General features: G+C 37.3%; 1 protein-coding gene across 2 annotated transcripts in view; it reads left to right on the plus strand.

The window, feature by feature from the left end:
- Ser-4 (serotonin receptor 4) overlaps nt 1-11,297 on the plus strand; it is a 55,344-nt gene extending 44,047 nt beyond the window's left edge. For both annotated transcript variants that reach the window (XM_089730631.1, XM_028184539.2), the window contains exons 2-5: nt 4,656-4,735; nt 5,923-6,183; nt 9,926-10,169; nt 10,248-11,297. In XM_089730631.1, the coding sequence (XP_089586757.1) occupies nt 5,952-6,183; nt 9,926-10,169; nt 10,248-11,112 (1,341 nt within the window). In that variant the 5' untranslated portion in view covers nt 4,656-4,735; nt 5,923-5,951 and the 3' untranslated portion in view covers nt 11,113-11,297. The remainder of the gene's footprint in view (nt 1-4,655; nt 4,736-5,922; nt 6,184-9,925; nt 10,170-10,247) is intronic.
- Nucleotides 11,298-21,677: the final 10,380 nt, after the last annotated feature.

Consider the following 21,677-nt stretch of genomic DNA (forward strand, 5'->3'; position numbering starts at 1 on the left):
GCACAAAAGAAATAAATTTTAATTGATTGATAGTGACCGCCTGGGGTAAAGCTTTAAATTGGCTTCAAAAATTGAATATGATCAGAAAAATACTTATGTTCATTCTACACTAAAGTATAATTAGTATTCTGCGTTAACTAAGTTTTAACTTCTCTGACTAGTAGCCCGAGTCTGCTAGTTTTACTACTGTTGGAGTCGCACTCGTCTTAGGTTGGATTAAAAGATTGGACCTTAACATGGCATTCAACAAATCCCAGACCCTATAGTTTCATCGGCCTGAGAGCATCGTGGATGCTTACACCATCGTTGGAGATGTCTTTATTGAATTCGGTGTACTTTTGAATTACCTCGGCCTGATACTAGACAGCTCTTGGAAGTCTAACTCTCGCTTCGCCAGACTGCTTCGAATGGCCGGCGGTCTGCTTCTTCCCTACACCGGGGGCCTGACGATATCCCGCTTCTATATGAGGGTAGTACGATTGATAGCTTTATACGCCATCGCACGGAGCCATTCTTTGTAAGCAGCACGTGTTTTGTTGGAGATGCTAATCTAGATTCTGGAGGCAAAGGCTGCTGATTAACATTTAGCAGAATTTACCTCTGTGCTGGAGGCATTATTCTATACTACATATAAACATCATCCGAACGGCTGGCCAATCCACCGATCAGCGTGCCAGCCATCGAGGCGATTCGCTCAGTGCTCCGGGACTGGATGAATCACGACCGCGTATTCCTCACCTTTCGGCTGGTATGGATGCTGACCGAGCATGTTTGTTTAGGGAAGTACTCGCACCAAATCGGAGCAGAGCCTATGGCTGAGACTCGTCGTTGTGGATGTGGCTGAGATCTCGCATCCCAGTTGTACCTTTATCGCACAAAGAGATTTTGTTTAATTTCGACATTTCCCGCCTACTGTTGGACAAATAGCACTTTCAGACAACAACAAGAACAGTAGTAAATAGCGACGCTTCGATTGTGGCCTCAATAGGAATCGTACAACGCGAGGAACATCCTGAATTTGGCTGTCCAGGTAGGGCGTTTAGAAGTGCGAACAATCGTGGTAATATCATTTCCGGCTAACCCCTCAAATTTCCAGACATGTCCTGATGAAACTGGAAATATTTCCTAGATTCTAACAATCCCTTTAATAACTAAAAAGCTACGTAGTATAGTACTAATGGATAGAGTATGCCTAGTACTATTAGTGCGTATCCTATACTAGTAGCTAATATGGAACATATTCTATGAAATCTTTTGTGATTTTCGTTATCTGTTCAGTATTGTATCTTAAACAATTTTTATTATTTGCCAGCTCGTAGAAAAATATCTACATTTTGATGTAGGTATGTCGAAGAGTTCATTGATTCTAGTTTATTTGAAGCGGTCTAAAAGACAGATGTCGAAACCATCGAGATATGAAATTTAATACCTTTGGTTATTACGTTATTCAGTTTATCGCTACACATTTTAAATCGCATTAAATATCATTTAGGTCATTGAAGTAAAGAGGAAAATATGTTAAAGGAGTACCAATAAAATATAAATGTATTTAATTAAACCTATCGAACGTACAAAAATTGGTTCCATCCGTTCAATAGAAATTGAAATTAGAGAGTGCGCGTAGACGTGAAGCGCCTATCGATCGGCACTGCAATAGTGTTATGGGCACACAGAAAAATGTGTTTTATTTGTTAAAATACTTAACGCTTTGTTTTAAGGTTGAAATTGCATGACACATGAAAAAATTATTTAATTATTAATTAATCGACTCCCCCGACTACAAGGTGCAGGCAAAGGTTGAAGCAGCCGGTTTCGCTCGACGATACCTTTCGACGAAAGCTTTCGAGGTTAGGGATCCAGCACGGTCCGCTAATGTTTTAGCTACCGCGCTTGGATGACACCAAGACTGGGTAGTGGCTTACCCCGGTCACCGGTGGTAGGACCTCTTGTGAGTCCGCACGGGTAGGTACCACCACCCCGCCTATTTCTGCCGTGAAGCAGTAATGCGTTTCGGTTTGAAGGGTGGGGTAGCCGTTGTAACTATACTGAGATCTTAGAACTTATATCTCAGGGTGGGTGGCGCATTTATGTTGTAGATGTATATGGGCCCCAGTAACCACTTAACATTAGGTGGGCTGTGAGCTCGTCCACCCACATAAGCAATGAAAAAAAAAAACCGTTGCACCCCTACATTGCGAAAGTCGAAGCATCACGGCGTTTTGTGCAGCACCACACGGGAGCACCTAGTCTGCACGGGTAGGCACCACCACCCTGCCCATTACTGCCGCCCATTACTGCCGCGAATCAGTAATGCATTCCAGTTTGAAGGGTCGGAAATTCGTTATACTATACAATCGAGACGATCACCAAATAAGTCGATTCGATAAGATCAAAAATATCGAGCATCACGAGAATGGCTTGTAAACAGGAATGAAACGCTATTTACAATGTTTCGATTGCCGCAACCTGTTTACTCGAACGTACAATTCACTCAATGACATAAAATGATCTATCCTTTTGTTTCCGTGTTCAATGAAGCAATTTTGACACAACATTTTGTTTGAATACCGGAATCAGTTATCCTTATTTCAGTGTATTATAATTTTTGAAGTGAAACTTCTTCAGGCGCATGAGGGTAAAATTTTTACAGAACGTCACGCAGGTATGCAACGGAAGTGACATCAAACTACTATTGAAATTAAGTACTTGTCAAATGTCAGTAGTAGTAGTTGTTGTATTTTTCCAACTGGAAAGGCAAATGTATTATACCATGTGGCCTAATATTTTATAATTTTTTTGTGAAAAATGTTAATAGGAATTGAAATGAAATGAAAAGAATTTGGAACATTAATCAAATAGCATGAAATTAAATTATTCAATTCAATTGGCAAAATATTAGTTATTTACAATTTAGAAATCTAAACATAATGTGACTGTCAACACTGAGGTTTGAGATTGGCATTTGACAGACTTTTGGCGGGAACATATCTTCCTTTTTCCCTTCCTCTAAGTCTCGGAAATCTAAAGTTTTAGATTTGTATAAATATAAGCAAAACTTATAAATTAGTTCGCCAAAAAAGTTTTACTTCTGACATGTGTACTTTGTACGCACGCACTTTTTTTTTAAATGTAAGTTTGTTATTATGTTTTAATATTTATTTCACGTTCGTGAACGAGACGTTTGATTACATTTGTTTGCATTTAGTGTTTAATAATTTAATAATTCTTACACTTGAAATAACTTAAATAGTAACGGGATGCTCAACAAAATAATCATATTAAATAATAGTTCGGTTTGTATTTGTAACTTATAATAGCTAGTTAATAGTTTATAAGTAACTAACTAAACAAAGCTCTATTATAATTAACTGTCTATAGTTGAGCCTTTTTTGCCTACCTAACCTAGCCTAAGGGGCTATTCCACGCAAGGACCGGTAAGGAGCTTCTGGGCTCAAACTGAAAAAAATGCCAAGACTGACCTTAGTCGTACTGCTAGACCGTAGTGCTTCGCTGAATCTACCACCGGATCGGAATCGCGATCCACTGAGAAGATCCGACGAGTGGATTTTGTCTACGGTGCTAGTTCACACGTTGAACTCTTCGTCATGAACGACCAGTTCGACGAGAACCGTGACCGGTGCTTGAAGAGCCTATAATGACATAGCTGAGCTTTCCTCAAACAGCTACACTAAAAATTTGCTAAAATGACAAACTCGTTACCGGAATTAAATTACCCGATTTGTGAACGCAACGTTCCGGACATTAATTAAATATAGTAAACATAAATAACTAACGCAATCGTGTAACTTGATCGGTGTTCAATGATCAGCAGCGATCTCATTACTCGGAAGCAGAACTGCGCCCTCAACTGCTTCTTATTTATGTAATACCAAGATTGTAATGTAAATCGTATCCGGAACGTGTGTAGAGTCATTGTAGATTACATCATCATTCATTATGATTACTATTGGCTAATTTTATCAAGTAAATGACGTTGTGGATGATGTACTATCTCATTTAAACTTTAATAGACTGATATTTAACGTTGTGCATGATAGCAATTGTTACGTTTTCATTTATACAATTTTCAAAAAGAGTTTCGGCGTCAGCAGTGCTATAGCACCGTATTATAGATTTTTTGTCAAGATTTTCATACTAAAACATTGTTTCTTTTATATTGTGGATAAGATATGCCACTATGTGGTATCGGTATGGAATAACACCGCCTAATTTCCGTGGATTTCGTAAACAAGTGACTAACAGATTCAGCGGGGAATAGACACAGCATCTTACCAACACACTGTGATTAGCAATCGGCATTTACTTATGACAGAGCGTAGTGTTGGCCCGCACGAATAGGTTTATTAAAACGAAGCTGCCTATTTCTGCCGCGAGGCATGCTTTCTGGTTGCAAGCATTCTGGACTGGTGTGGTGTACCGACAGCGCTACTAAGCCGGTCATTAAATAGATGTTTACTAATTTTCAATGTTCTTCATGGTTACGTAAAGAAGTACTGCATTTAAAAATGTGGAAGGAACACAACTACAATGCATCGATATAAGTTAAAAACGTTTCTTGATAACTATTGGTCGCATTGTAGGAGCCGCCTATATTTATCTAAAAAAACTAATAGACAAAAATAATTTGTCCACAGATTGAAAGTGCGCAGTAAACAAAAGGCTACGATGTTGGAGAGGGCTGTGATCTACTTCTTCCGAAAATACAACACGGACAGTAAGCAGCTCTGGTTACTAATAGGAATGAATGTAGGCCCAGGCTTCCTGTCTTGAATACCTTCTACGTTATGTCAAATCTTGGATTAGCTTGGGAAAACACATTATTGTCATTATTATAGTTCTTTTTTTTTTATTGCTTAGGTGGATGGGCGAGCTCAAATCCCACCTGATGTTAATTGGTTACTGGAGCCCATAGACATCTACAACGTAAATGCGCCACCCATCTTGAGATATAAGGTCTAAGGTCTCAGTATAGTTACAACGGCTACCCCACCCTTCGAACCGAAACGCATTACTGCTTCACGGCAGAAATAGGCGGGGTGGTGGTACCTACCCGTGCGGACTCCCAAGAGGTCCTACCACCAGTGAAAAAGTTCGAAGTTTGTACGCTAAATTTAATTTCAATCCGAAGATGCTAGGGTTTTTAAAATTTATTATTATAATAACGATTGTATTCGAATTTCTGACGCTATGATTCATATAAGAAATCATGATTGTTATAAGTAACTTAATAAACATGAACTGATGATGGATGATGAATGATGGATTCAGGTTCATGAAGCACAAGATACTTGAAACGCTAACGCGGAGGCATACCTACGCAATCCAAAGCAACCGCGATCTGATGTCTTAATAGCGTTATTAGCCGAATTCATTAAGAAGCGATCCGGCGGATTTAAAATAAATAAAACAGCTCTGTCACGCCATTTCGCGTTCACGTCCAGATCGGTCACATAGGACGCCACCCAAGAAAGTATTAACTTAGCAAAACTATATTGACATTTTCGTACTTATTATTGGTGTATCTTAACATGTAAGTTCTCTTGTCTTTGAAATAAGAACGTACATATTATGTTGGCCTCTTGGCAAAAAATAAGTATGATAGTTTTAGCAACCCATGTAAACTAATTAATAATCTACCACCAGCAGTTTATGTTGAGACAGTTTTTGTCTTATGATCTCGGCATTGGAAATATTTCATGGACACTCCATGTGTTTCTTACTCTGTAGTATTTATTTATAGCAATATAGATTTATGATAATTATTCAGTGCTATATTGTTAGAAATCTCATATATTATTAGAAACCAGCTGTTAAAATTTGTATTCGTAAATTTACAAAGCCCTTGATTCAAGTTCACGCAATACAAAAGGATAAGTAAATGAGGTGTGTTTAATTCATTAGTAGGTGAGGTGGAGGCACGGTGAAAGGGCATGGAGGGCGCGGAAGGGCAAGAGGAGCTAGATTGGGAAGCGCTGTACCTGCGCCTCCCGCTGCAGAACTGCTCATGGAACTCCACAGGATGGGAGCCGAACTGGAATGTGACTGTGGTGCCCAATACAACCTGGTGGCAGGCATCCGCGCCCTTCGACACGCCCGCTGCCCTGGTTCGCGCCGCAGCCAAAGCCGTCGTGCTCGGCTTACTTATTTTAGCTACGGTTGTTGGTAACGTAACATTTAATTATATTTTAATACGCTTTTATTAGCTTCAGACGTATGTATGTTAGTATGTAACGGAATATTTTCACATGATATTGACCACCTTCAAAACGTCGGATTGACGCGGAATTTGGTATACTTATTAAGGACCGATGACAAATCAATATTAAAAAAATAAAATAATAAAAAAAATAAACAATGAAAGTTCAACTAAAAAATGAAAAATAAATAATAGTTTAAAAAAACTAAAAAAATACGCTTTTATAGAAAATCTAACTCATTTTTTTCTTACACTTTTTTTAATTCAAATTTAATAAAATTTATTTAGATAGTAAGTAGTTTCATGTGTTTAAGTGCGTATTAAATGCGTGTTAGACGTCATTTCGTTGCTATCAAACCAAGATCTGCTATTTGCAAAAAGTATAATTTTGGCACTAAATTTTGTTGGTATCAAGTCATAATAGTCAAAATGTTAAAATCTCTAACAAATACACAAATATTGATTTGGAAACGAAGAGATGTTGGTTTATAGGTATCTTCGAAATATATCACCACCCAAAATTAGAATTTTAATAAAAGAGGGCTACTCTGGATATTTTGTCGTGGACAAATAAACAGAATTATAGTTTTTACATATCACGTTAGCAGTTTAATTTAAGAAGTATAATATATAATTAAACAAAAGCCGGTAACTAAATAAGCAATAGCCTCCTTAGCAAAACTTCAACAAATAAACTAATATTCTTTTCTTTTTTCCTAATGCACTTTATAATACGGAAGCATTTTTATGAATGTGTTATAATTTGTTTCAGAGCTCATAACATAAAATCCCAAGATAAAACGTTTTTCGAAAAGCAACTTTAAAAAACTACAGTCGGTTTCCTAAAGCGAATAAAAAAAAGAAACAACATTATTTTAGGAAAATAAACCTAACCCAATTTTCGATCTCGCACAACATCCATTCTTACAACAGATTTTTCTTTCAACCTTTCTCATAACGGGTTGGAGCCAGGCCGCAATCAATCTCGTACGTGGCTGGTGTAAAAGAGATCAATATTTCAAACTATTATGGATAAACCTGCAGATTGATACCGAGTTTTTTTTCTTTCTGAAATTTCGCTTTCGTAACACGAAATCTTTTCAATATTTCACTTCAAAATTACAAAAAAATAAATTTAGCCCTACTTTTGGAACGAAGTTCCTTATGGGACGATGCGGAGGGGTACCCTAACCGGGAAAAAGCGTCCGTGACGTAAGATTTTTATTATTATAGTAATGCACACAGTGTACGACTTAACTTTGTAATAACGTACAAAAAATAACATATTTTTTTTATGATTCATTAACCACGATCTCAGAGCGTTCGTTTGCGCAATACACTAACTCTTATGCAAACAACCGTGAATGAAGTGTACCACAATAAGTTCGCACGTTACCGAAAGAGCGTGGGTTGTTGCGAAACCTCCAGTTTTATTTTCTTTATACCTCGAATAGAACTTAAAATTAATATTTTTATAATAAGAAACTTCGTTCCTATCCGGAGTCCCACGACACCACACATCTTTTTTTTGTTACCATACGTAAAAACGTTATCTTAAATCCCAACTGGTGGTACTTGGGTTACCTTTACTCATCAGCAATATGAAAGGCATAGTTCATCCGCTGCCTACAACTTAGAACGTTTCTACGGTTATTGATTTTTAATAGATTACAATAGGGAATGTAAATTATAGGTTTCTTACGTACTTCAAAATGGCAAGCCAAACATCATATTAAGCAGTCAAAGCAAATAGGCTTCACTTTAACATAAATAAAACTCCTAATATTAAATGAAAGGCTGTCATTGAGTAGGTTTCTGTCTGTGAACTTAACAAAATAACTGTATTATAGTGTGACTCAAAGTGACAAGTGACAATGATTGTAGTCGAATTTGTTATCTCGACCAAACTTGATGTCAGCAGAACGTGAACTGTATTATTTATTTACTTAAATGTATCTATACTAATATTATAAAGAGGAAAGTTTTGTTTGTTTGTTTGTATTGAATAGGCTCCGAAACTACTGAACCGATTTGAAAAATTCTTTCACTGTTTGAAAGCTACACTATTCCTAGTGACATGGGCTATAATCTTTTTTGAAAAAAATTATGGATCCTTACTAAAACTCCAATAATGTAACCCAAGGTGTAAAAAAAGTACCTAAAATATTCTTTACATCGCGTGCCCTGCGAAAACTATTGATGATAGAATAAAATAATGTACTACGACTTTGTAGAACACATTATTAAGCTATTGCATAGATTTTATCGCAGGCTTTGAGCGCGGCTTGAGAGCGAAGTCCAGAAATTTCGTAACGAAAATAACCTGACGACTAAAACAATAATTAAACAAATAACTAAAACCGCGCAAGGTTCAAAAGCAGCCCGAGGAAAGTGCGCGCCTAGTATATTATAAATGGCAAAAAGTAAGATTTCTCCATTCTTTATTCACAAAAAATATTTTTTTGTTAGTTCAATAACCATTTCACGAGCATTAGAGCATTTGAGCGAATACATAAAAAATCGACCATAGTCTCTGATAACTCAATATTTGTCAAAAATTTGAACTAACTAGAAAAATGAGTATCAGTTATATAAGAAATAAAAAAAGATACAAGTTTTTTCGTTATCTCTTTGTACATAATATATCAGATCAGATGCAAATATGGCTCGTATCAACATGATGTGCATAATATATTTTAAATTTAAGTAAAAAAATATATTTTTTATTTCATAGATATGTAGTGTTACATCTCAAATATACAGTAGCTATTTATCAATAATCCTTTTCCGCAAATAATAAAGATCAACCTTAGCCGATTTTAACACATAAGAAATACGAAACGTGTGTGAGTTTTAAAAATCCCTAAGGAAAACAGATAGAGTGGTTTCTAAGATGAGGGAAATACATTTTATTCGGACGGTAATAGCAGAGCAACGGTATTTGATACTTTAGAATATTTTAGCTTTTAACATAATGAATTCGGAATTTGTGTTTTGTTAGTTTGTTCGTATTCTATGTATTCACGCGTCGCTTATCAGAGTTGAAACTTTGTACAGGCCCTTTATTATTAGAACTTCACGGAAGGCTTCGGACAGTACCTTCAGCATATTATAACAGGTTGCGCATGAGTTGTTTCTGTATAACGTGTAGTCGCTATAGTTTTCATCTATATCTATACTAATATATAAATCTACAGTGGTTTTAATGGATGTTCCGTTATAACTACTGAACCATGCATCCGATTGACTTGAAACTTGGTATCCATGTAGAAAATAAATGTACTTAATGGATAGGCTAATATTTATATGAGTGTTGGACTCGCTACACCAGTTGGGGGGGCGTTAATGATCAGAATCTTTGTGGGGGTGAAAAATAATAATGTTAATTTTAAATGGCCAGCGAAGCGGACGAGTACACCTAGTTCGTTTAAAAAACTTTGGTTGTAACAGAGAAATTTTGTCAATGGATCGCGAGTCTGATCCGGTGGTAGATTCTGCGATGTACTGCTAGGGTTAATGTTAGCAAATTCTCTCCGGCTGAGTCCGTCTGGCTTACCTACCCGTTTGCGCGTAGCTAGAATAGACCCTTAACCCTCTGGGCTACCAGCGAAAAGGCAAAAAATAGGGAAAAAGAGCGAAATTTAAAGTGCTAACATTAAACTTTAATTTTTATATTTCGTAACTCAGTATAATACATATAATTTGCAGGTAATGTGTTCGTGATAGCTGCAATATTGTTAGAGAGGCACCTCCGCAGTGCGGCCAACAATCTGATCCTGTCCTTGGCCGTGGCTGACTTGCTAGTGGCCTGTTTGGTGATGCCCCTCGGCGCGGTATACGAAGTCGCGCAAAGATGGACCCTCGGACCAGAACTTTGCGATATGTGGACTTCAGGCGATGTCCTGTGTTGTACTGCTTCTATCCTACATCTAGTCGCTATTGCACTCGACAGGTACGCACTTTCAAACACTAAATAACTGTAGAGCTTAGAAAATATTTCGCTAATCTTAATTTCTTATCATTGTTTTAGGTACTGGGCTGTGACCAACATTGACTACATACACGCCCGTACAGCTAAGCGGGTGGGTATGATGATCGCCTGTGTATGGACTGTTAGTTTTTTTGTGTGCATAGCTCCGTTGTTGGGATGGAAAGATCCGGACTGGAACCGACGCGTGTCCGAGGATCTTAGATGCGTGGTCAGTCAAGACGTTGGATACCAAATTTTTGCGACGGCTTCATCATTCTATGTGCCGGTTCTGATTATATTAATTTTGTACTGGCGGATATATCAAACCGCTAGGAAAAGAATACGTCGAAGACGTGGAGCTACGGCCCGCGGCGGAGTTGGACCCCCGCCCGTTCCCGCCGGAGGAGCACTGGTCGCGGCCGGGGGCAGCGGAGGTATTGCGGCGGCAGTCGTCGCCGTTATCGGACGACCTCTTCCAACGATATCTGAAACGACCACGACCGGTTTCACGAATGTTTCATCGAACAACACGAGCCCCGAAAAACAATCTTGTGCCAACGGCCTCGAGGCAGATCCGCCGACCACGGGTTACGGTGCTGTAGCAGCGGCATACTATCCGTCGCTCGTGCGTCGCAAGCCCAAAGAAGCCGCTGACTCTAAACGGGAAAGAAAAGCGGCTAAGACATTAGCTATAATCACCGGAGCCTTTGTGGCCTGCTGGCTTCCTTTCTTCGTGTTAGCGATTCTCGTTCCGACGTGCGATTGTGAAGTGAGTCCCGTGCTGACTTCGCTGTCTCTCTGGCTTGGATATTTCAATTCTACTTTGAATCCTGTAATATATACGGTGTTCAGTCCCGAGTTTAGACACGCGTTTCAGCGTCTGCTGTGCGGTCGACGGGTGCGCCGCCGCCGCGCTCCGCAGTAGTTACCTACCCTCGTAGATCTTTCAATCCTACCCGACTGACCACGTCTAGTTCGCATACACTTACGTTATCTTGTTACATTTTCAGAGATATATTTATACCCCTTTATTTTTTGTACGTAATTAATATAATTATAATAAATGTAATGAAAACCTGTCTAGTAAATAAATCACAAATTCTCTTTAAATTCATATTGTTTTATTTAACCCGATAATCAAGTTTAAATTTTTATAAAAGACTAGCTAACCCGGCAGACTTCGTAGTGCCTCAATCTATAAATAAAAGACCTAAACTTTTGTATAAAATAAATTTAAAACAAACAACAGGAATCCGTCCGACGGGGGACACATCAAGACAGAGAAAAAACAAAATTGTTATTTTTATTCAATTCCGAACATTTTCATTCATTTATCTACCTTTTAAACCTTCTCTGGACTTCCACAAATAATTCAAGACCAAAATTAGTCAAATCGGTCCACAAGTTCTCGAGTTTTAGCGAGACTAACGAACAGCAATTCATTTTCATATATATAGATAGATAGATATATTGAATTATTCTCAAGTTGATTTATTTGACTAGCTATTGACGTACTGATGTGTTAGTGTTGTTGTGCTGCGACCACTTGGTACTTATTAGGTAGTAACAGAACTCGAAGTTTCACTGGTGGTAGGACTTCTTGTGAGTCCGCACGAGTAGGTACCACCACCCCGCCTATTTCTGCCGTGAAGCAGTAATGCGTTTCGGTTTGAAAGATGTAAGTTGCCTTTGGTATGATTATAGACATTTTTGGAAGTCGTCGTGGCCTAAAGTATACCTATTTCTGCCGTGAAACAGTAATGCGTTTCGGTTTGAAGGGTGGGGTAGCCGTTGTAACTGTACTTGAGACCTTAGAACTTATATCTCAAGGTGAGTGGCGCATTTACGTTGTAGATGTCTATGGGGTCCAGTAACCCCTTAACACCAGGTGAGCTGTGAGCTCGTCCACCCATCTAAGAAATAAATCTAAAAATAAAAAAAGCGCTAACACCACTACGTGAATACTTTCCCCGGCTTAGTGTGTACAGCCGATGTTTCAATTACTTCGTCACAGTGGGTCTCTTATCATTCTAAACGAAACATAGCTAATTCAGGATAGATATAAACAAAATTGCGACACCTGAGATCGACGATCTTTATTTTCCTAGCAGGACGGTATTCTTTCAGTGGTAAAAGACCTTTCGTGAACATCTGTTAAATATTTTTTGATTTAATGAACATATCGTCTATGTAGCAATTTTTATTCATAACTTTAAATGTTATTCATATACTAATGTTGTGATTAATTTCAACCACCGAAAATACCATAGTTGGGTCTTTTTCAATTTTACGGCCAAAAAAGTAACGATTTCATGAATTTAAACTTTCTCAAATTTTCCATTTTTTCTGATTAAATAAAATTGCCGCATTTGAATATCGAACCAGTGATGCGAATGAGATTTGGGGTAGTCTTTAATGTATAACTCCTAATTTAACAGTGCTAACGAATATATAGTTATAGGACCACGTGCCTTTTGTCATGACAACAAATTTACTGTACTTATAATTACGGTAACATTAACGTTATGAGAATTAAATCAAATAACTCGCTTTTGGACCCTAATTAGAAAACGACCCAGTTTCTGTACAGCTCTGTAAGTTCTAAGTAGGATCTACTATGTCTTCGATTTGAAGTACGCGCTAATAAAAAAATTCACAACACAAAAGATTTCGAATCTCTTTTCAAACTCGTTAAAAATACTGTGTCGTAATTTTTTTTTCTTATACTAATACTTTTCTTGAGTTATTATATTGACCGTAAACCTCGGATGGTGTCATTTAACGAAGAAATGTTCATATCTTTAATGTGCCATTATGATCCCCGCTTGTCTTTATATGTTACGGGACAATATTTTTTTTATTATTATTACTAAAAAGATAAGTTACATCGTAATTTTCTTTCTATATTGCTTAATAGGCGATAACGATTTTGTGAGCACTTGTGTACGATAATTGTCAATATACATCATAATAAATCACTGATTTCTCTGACGTGCAATCAATAATGAATCTATCATGTAAATTCAGGATAACAACTTAAAGCCATCGTAATTCCACAGACAGAATAAATTTGCTGTAAAATAAATGAAGCTTAGATAAATTTACGTATTCTGCACGCCCTCCATTTGTCATTCTCGTAAATATATATATTTTTAAGAGAGCCCATGTACGAAGTTTGAAAATTGGGCATTGTAAATACGGTTTTCTAGATAACTTTGTCATGAAATGATTAAAACAAAGGTTTAGTACTAGATTCGGATATCGTGGACATAAAAGAAAAAAAACGTTTTTATTAGCAAACTATTATTAATATTTTTTTACTGTTATTATTTAATAATGTTTTTCAAAAGTTAAATTACTAAGATATAATAATGAACCAATTTGTTTGGGTTTATTCGATATCCTCATAATCCCATTCTGGTCTTCTGGTCTTATTCGAAATATAATTTATTATTTAATACCAGGGTAAGATTATAATAAAGTAACAAATATTTATGTCGTATGTGAATAAATTTACCAATGTCGGTATTTGCTACAGAAAACAAATAAAAAAAACAGTAAAACTCAGAACATAAATTTTGCAGCCGAGATAGATACCTCTCTCGACAAATGTATTCAGCATTTCTAACATTCAATCGAATAGGGAGTACTCGGAGGATAGTTTTGTGTGCACTATAGTATTGATTGGCGTACCTCAACTGTTTCCCATCATAAATTGGTTTGTGAATCCATTGTACACTCCAGCGTTATCCAATCCACAATGTACACACGTATCGATTCTCAGATTTGCATACAGATTTAAAATCTGCTTTCAAATCGAACGACCCATCCTACAGTTCTAAAATAAATTAGATCACGCAGTCCTTTAATTGAAATAACCGTTTACATTACTGTATAAAGCCTTCCTGCGTGCTCATTAATTCCTTAATCCGGGTTGACTATAAAAGCCACTCCTATTGTGCCCATTTCTAATCTGCCTTCAATACCCTCTGTGAGTTAGTGAGGCCCGGCCGCCCATTCCAGTCGGCTTTGGATCAAAACTAACATTCCCAATTCACTATAAACGGAAACTCTCAGATCACAGTAAATCTAACTTAAAACTTTGTCAAAGTAACTTTAGCCATAAACAATAGTAGACTTACTGCCTTGTACTGGCTGGTCTATATTCACCTAAGTATTTATATCAACGGACGAGATGTGGCAGGACGAGATTGTATCGAAAGCAGAAAAAGACTGGGTGACCACTGCTAAATATAGGATAAATGGAATTCTTTGGAGGAGGCTTTTAACCGGAGGGAGTCCATTATAAGGAGATTAAATTGCATGAGTAGTAGATTGATTATGGTTACTTAGTAATATAATTATTAAATACTAAATTAATTAAACTGTTTATAATTATTGTGGAATCAAATAAATCTATTTTATTGTTAGTATTATTGATATTAAATGTCGTTCAAAAGGCTGTAATTATTTTCTTAAAAAACTTTACTCTTAATTAATTTCTCTATTTTTATTTTTATTAATTTGTAATTAATTTAATTTATTAATTAATATATTAATTAATTAGTTTATTAATCAAATTTTAATTATTTTAATGAAATCTTAATTAATTAACAATTAATTTATGAATTAACAATTCATATTTATTTTCTTTATTCTGGCCCACCTAAAGTGTTTGTGGAAGACTTTCTTTTTTATTTTGGGGCTTAAATAATGTAACTGAATTTTAAAGTAAACACAAAAGTAGCACTAGGTTAATGTACTTCATAAAATTATGCGGTATCATTTAAAAAAGAATTAATCTTGTACAAGCTCTTAATTTCACACAATCGGAATTGAAACAAACAATATCGATCGTAATTAGCGACTGTTATGACACGAACACAGAATGACAACACAAATCTAATGATAACATGCAAATTCCTGATTTCATAACACAACAATTTTAGTTCGACAAGATTACACGTTGTTTGATTTGAATAATAGATTGTACATTGAATTTTGTGACGAGTACGCGGTTATAAACATAATGGCTCTCAATCAGCGCCCCTCGTTAACTGGATGGAGCACAAAGTTTGACAGCAACTGTTCTCAACGAACGATCTCGACTTTCCACACCATTTGGTGCTGTGACCAGCGAAAACTTTACGTAACAAACATGGCCGTATCCGTTTAATAAACCAATATGATCGAACGAACCATAGCAGACGGTATATAGTCGGAAGCCGACCCAACAGTGAAAGCACGAGTAAGTTGGTTTGCATAAATTTCAATGATTTATTAACTTAAACAAAACTGTATGTTATAGTAGGTTATTGTACGTCCTTCGAAAATTACTACATACATAAGACTAAGGCAGTTGAAAACTATTTTCAGTTCGAATTTAAAGATTTCCGCAGACTCATGCTTAGTTGGAGCATTGTATGTAATTTTTAAACTCTAATAATGAGGAAGACCTCTCAGCTCATTGGGTATTAAACGGTTACTAAATACCGTAGAAATTACAACACTAATGCTTCCAATTAAAGTTTAAATCAGAACGCATGACTGCTTCGTAGCTAGTCTAACTAAGACGGTATCTATCCATATGGACTTACAATGTAGAACATACATATCACATTTAGGACACCAGAATCAATTTTTCATGATATTATGAATAAATTGCCCATAAAATTTTCATACTTCATTATTCCATTGCTCCAGTTCACAGGTGAGAGAGAAACTTGAATTCAATTAATCAACCAAAACTACATAGCATTCAGAAATTATTTTATTTACACATTTGCATGTTATTCAATAGTAATCAACATAATTCCCTGGATTTCAATATGGCCTGAGTGACATCAAATTTCACATAATTCTGTGTTATTGAAAGTTAATTTGTAGCCACTGTTCTGCTCATTTCAACCATGATTCAGTCATGTGTATTGCTCTGAAAGGCAGCTTAGAGTTTATTCCAATACAACTCATATCAAAAAACAAAATAATAATTCATTATAGTATTAATTGTTTTCAATTATACACTAGTGGAATTATGTTACAAAAAAAGCCCAAACTGAACAAATTGAACGAAAAAGGTACGACGAATACATACGCAATAAAACTAAATAAATCTATAATGGCATGGAAGATAGGCATGCTTAGGCACATAAGCCCCCTTTATCACGTAGTAAGTACCCAGATAGCGGGGAGGCACAATTAAGGTAATGTGATATATGGCGGCACTCGGCAGAGGTTTTATTGCCACAGCTGCGCCGGCTGTCACCTCACCTTTTAACTTAGCGCCGCAGACTAAATAATAGTTATGTAGGTAACGTATTAAATGGTAGCAACAGGTTATACTGGTGATTGATCGATATAGTGTGAATAAGGCGATCATTAATCACGGGTCGGTGGTCACGGCACTCGCTGTCCGACAAAAGCTTGACTACGACCCTAAACGACAATCGTGGCAAGGTCGTATTAGTTTCATTACAGTGATAAAATGTATATAGGAAAACCAATATAATGAATTTCGAAACATTGAAATAAATGTCTATGAAAATTTTTCTTCGTGTAATATTAATGATCGTATTGCTAAATTTTTATAGTAGTAATTGGTATATACAGGAATAGTAATTAAAAATTTCAAGAGGTCATCGATATCAGGGTATATTTTTATTTATTGCTTAGATGAGTGGACGAGCTCACAGCCCACCTGGTGTTAAGTGGTTACTGGAGCCCATAGACGTTTACAACGCAAATGCGCCACCCACCTTGAAATATAAGTTCTAAGGTATCAGTATAGTTACAACGGCTGCCCCACCCTTCAAGCCGAAACGCATTACTGCTTCACGGCAGAAATAGGCGGGGTGGTGGTATCTACCTGTACGGACTCACATGAGGTCCTACCACCAGTAAGTAATTGCCAATGACACTTTTTTTTTGTTTGGTTTAAACTATGTATTTATTTTTGCTACATGAATTCTAATTTCTTTGTTAGAGCAGTCATTATTTATAACAGCAACGAAATCAAGACCTCTTATCTCAAAGTGAGTTGCGACATTCAGAAAATGATGTCTACGGACTGTAATCCACATTTCAATGAAGCTCAATGAAAAAAAAAAAAGTTCAGTTAAATATGAACCTAACCGCAGCCAACATTTTATGAAAACGAATATTGAGTGCATTGAACTGTCATTTCCACACATAAGAGAGCGGTTCTCTTTTTGCATTGGAACTGGGGCATTTCAAGTAGTACTCGGTCGAGAGCAAAGGCTAGTCGGCGGAGGCGGCTACGATTCGGTGTCGACGTCTAGGGGTGAACGGCGGCGGTACGGGAGCTGCGGTTTCTAGGGATGACACCAATTTCATTTTCATTATAGCATGATTTTTCCATTTCTCCAGTGATTTTTTTTAAAGTTTAACGTTAATATAGAGTTTATTGATCTAAACTCATCTAGTCATGTTTCTCGTGTCTGAGGTTCGTGACAATCTCCACCCATGACTTTCGTCCTCACGATGTTGTGCTATCTTATCCTGTCTCCAACTACTCGGAGAGCACCTTAGACGGTGGAAGCAAGTGTGGCGTGCAACTGGTCAGATCAACGCATTGGGTCGCAGCTTCGTGATATTTTTCCTTTCACTTGGCCAGTAACTACCAGTTTTCAAGATAATAATTCCCTCTTTCTTATCAATGTGTGTGAACTTATCCAGGATTAGGTTAAGACAGATGCCAGAAAGCCTTGTTTTGATTTTAATCTTAGCGAGCACTTAAAGATGCGTTAGCCCGAAATGCAAAATCCATAGGATCTGCAGCATTCGTATTATTGAATGTAGTTTATTACTGTAGATCCGATTAACAAAAAAAAAAAATAGTAATAATAATACTTAACGTTTTTGTTTTTGCTACTTTAGTTTTTTTTTGTAATGACTTTATTAAATGGTATTTAAGAATTCGAGAATTCTCGTCGAAACTTCGAATTTACTTATACTTACATTACTTACATCTCTACTGAAAATGATATTGTTTTTTTAATAAAGAATTTAAATAAATGTATTAAAAAACTAGAAGTTTTCCATTACTCAATTCTACAATTCATCATGAGTTTTTAATTATTTATCATTTAAGCTTTTTACTTAGTTTGGCATTCGCTGATAACTACTTACTGTAACTGGAAATTATCAGCTGTCAAACGCCTAGATTAACTTATCTTTTTCTATCTTGTCTTAACGCATTATCTAATTTTGTATTTTTTTTTGTAATATGAGTATCATCCCCTTTTTTATGATTGTAAGATTACTGGTGGCCCGGAGGCCGTTCCAGTTCCACCAGGACATGTGGGCGAACAAAGGCTCAGACAGGAGGGGTGGGATTTGCTAACAACTGCCCGAGCGCCTCCAAAGGAGACCTAACAACTCAAGAGCAATTGCTTCGCGAATGAATCTACTACTGGATCGGAATCGCGACCCGCTCAGAAGATCCGGCTAGAAATTCAGCGGGCTGATGCATGGGTTAGGTTGCACGTCGACCTCTTTGTCGAGTTCGACGAGTACGGTTACCGGGGTTCCTAAGACTACTTCTAGTGTTAGCGCTGAAGGCGTCTAATGCAAATGTTATTGGATCTGATGGATCCGTAAGGACGTGTCTAGGGCGTCGACGGTGACTGGCTCCTGCATGATCAGGATTCGGGGAGTAGTCAGCGGCGGCAACGATAAGGCGATTATCATGACGCATATCCTTATCGAAGTACCGTTCCGACGCTGACTTCATGTATTTCTGGACTGATTCGAGGCCCAGATCGTCGTGTAGGTCAACGTTCCTCACGAACCACGGAGCCCCAACGGCTAACCTGCAAAAGCAGGATTGTAGGGATTGGAGGGTGTCTATGTGTGTGCAGGCCGCGTGAGCGAACACCACACTCGCGTAAGTCATGACGTGCCTTATGCAAGTTTTGTAAAGTGTCACCTTGTTCCGAAGGGACATTTTACTCCGCTTACAGATCATGGGATAGAGTCTGCCGAGAATAAATGCGGCACGGTCGCGGACTGTTCTTATATGCGGGCGGAATGTCATGGATGCATCCAGGGTGACACCCAGGTACTTGACCTTCCTGGCCCAGGGTATAGGTTGGCTGAAGAGGGTGATCGGGGGGGTGATATTTCTCCTCCTAATGTGGGAAGAAATAAGCGGTGAGTTTCCCCTTTGAAATAACACTGCTGTGCTTTTCGCCGGGTTGATGTCTATGCGCCATTTTCTGAACCACTGTCTGAGGGTTAACGCTGCGCTCTGGAGCTTACTCGAGATTAGGGACTTTTTTCTACTAGAGTAGTAAACGGTTGTGTCGTCAGCAAATAAGGCTAGCTGGGTCGGCGGCGACCGGGAAATATCGTTAATAAATAAACTAAATAGGAGCGAAGAGACAACGGAGCCTTGCGGGACTACAGGCGTGAGTGGTCGCGAGGAGGGGGTTCCCTCTACTCGATATCGAAAAGAGCGGTTAGACAGGAAGTCCAGTATGATGAGCACAAGACTGTCCGGTACGCCCATGTTGAAAAGTTTGAAAATCAAACCGTTGAGTATCATCCCTATTTCAATCTCTTTCTTCTTCATGTCAGTTTCTTATTAGTTAAGGTAAGGAAAACCGTAGAGAAGGTATTTTTTATTTAACGAGCTCACAGCCCATCTGCTACAAAGTGGTTGCTAGAGCCTTAATAGACTACCCAACGTCAATATCGCCACCCGCCTTGAGACATGAAGTCAAAATGTCAATTGTATATTTTACCTTTGAAATGGAATAAACAACCGCTTCGCGGCTAAAAGATATACGAGGAGATCCTTCGGAGTACCTTCCCGTGTGCGTTTTTTTATACTGCTACCTAAGCAGGAATTAACAGAAATTAATGCGATTACTGCGAGCGGCATTATCATTTTGCAAAGATTTTGTCACAAAGATTTAACTATGCTTACGAACTATTTTTTCTCTCATATATCTTCTACATAATAAACTATTTTTTAAAAAAACATCTACATGATCTATAAAACTTTGCTCCTTACCAAATGTTATGATTGTAGAATGAAAGAAAAGTGCCCTACAGGTTTTTATGAGTAACAAAATATAGCTTTACTTTTTGATTACGTTGACTGAGAAGCTTGAAATTTTTTATATTTCCTTCCACCGTAGACCTTGATTTTTGGTACTAATTCAATTTGTTAACTCTAACAGTTTCTGGGAAATTCTATCCTAAATCAGTAAAATTGATAGACGGCACTACAATCCGAAAGGGTTCCGTATTATTTCCTATTGAGACCTTGCCGAATACATAACAAATACAAATATGCATTTTCCGGTAATATACAACTTTTGCCTTTGTTAAACAAAGTAACTTGAGAAGCCACAGCGGAATGCATTTACATGCGGTGTTAACTTCAGACGATGTTTGCCGAGCGTGCCATTACGGGCAGCCATTAGTTAATGGACTACAGGTTAATAGGAGCAAAAAGCGTCGTTACGTGTGGTGACGCGACACCGCCAATATCACGTCTCGAGAATTCTAGACACCAACATATTTTCAATAATCGAAACGCCCGTACTGAGACGGAATTTCGATTTAGATGAGGTCTTAAATTCTTTCAGCGCAGAAAATGACTATGCTTATGATGAATTCTGAAAAACAGACTAAAAACAAACGGTAGATAATGTTACTATTATTATGCGTTGAATATTAAGATTGATGTTAAAGATTTTCAACAAATAATAAATGTTTATTTAGTGTCAGAAAAATATGATTTTTTATTTATTAGAAAATATTGTAAGTACTGTGCAGAAAATACAATGCCAACAAGTAAACTAACGCGCTTGTCCTTTGAAATTTAAATACACATGCAGTTTTCATCCAGTTCAGTCCACTGTGTAATTAGTTCTTTGTCAAAGTCTAGCCAACCGACAGCGTTCCGGTTGAACACTGCCTCTCAAAAGTGCCAGATAAATACGGGACATTTAATCACAGTACACACTAATGTTTGTTCGCAATTATGCACAACCTGATGCACTTTTCCTTTGTAAAAGGAGTATCAGAAAAATCATAATATCATTTTTAGTCATCTAAAGTAAAATCTATATAAAAAGTACCTGAATAATCATATAGGGCGTAAGGGGCCGGGGTAAAATAATATACGAACGGTAAGTATAAATACAAATAAAATTTATTACCGAAATCTAATTTTAGTTTTGGAAGAACTAAGGAGCTCATTGTATGACAGTTCCTGGATTCCTAGCCCTAATATAGATTATCATCATCATCATCTTCGGCCTCACAACCCAGGACGAGCTTCAGCCTGTTCCAGAATGTCTTTTAGACTCCTCTATTCATGTCTTTCTCCTTCCTCCTTTTTGACAGCAATTCCTTTGAAGTCTTGCTTTACGCCATTTCACAATTTCAAACATAATAGAGATAAAGTGTAAATAAAAGGAGTTAAAGTATGAAATTGCCGTTTTATTGTAATAGGTA

This window comes from Bombyx mandarina, chromosome 10 (assembly GCF_030267445.1).
Source record: "Bombyx mandarina strain Sakado chromosome 10, ASM3026744v2".
In the NCBI taxonomy this organism is placed as follows: domain Eukaryota; kingdom Metazoa; phylum Arthropoda; class Insecta; order Lepidoptera; family Bombycidae; genus Bombyx; species Bombyx mandarina.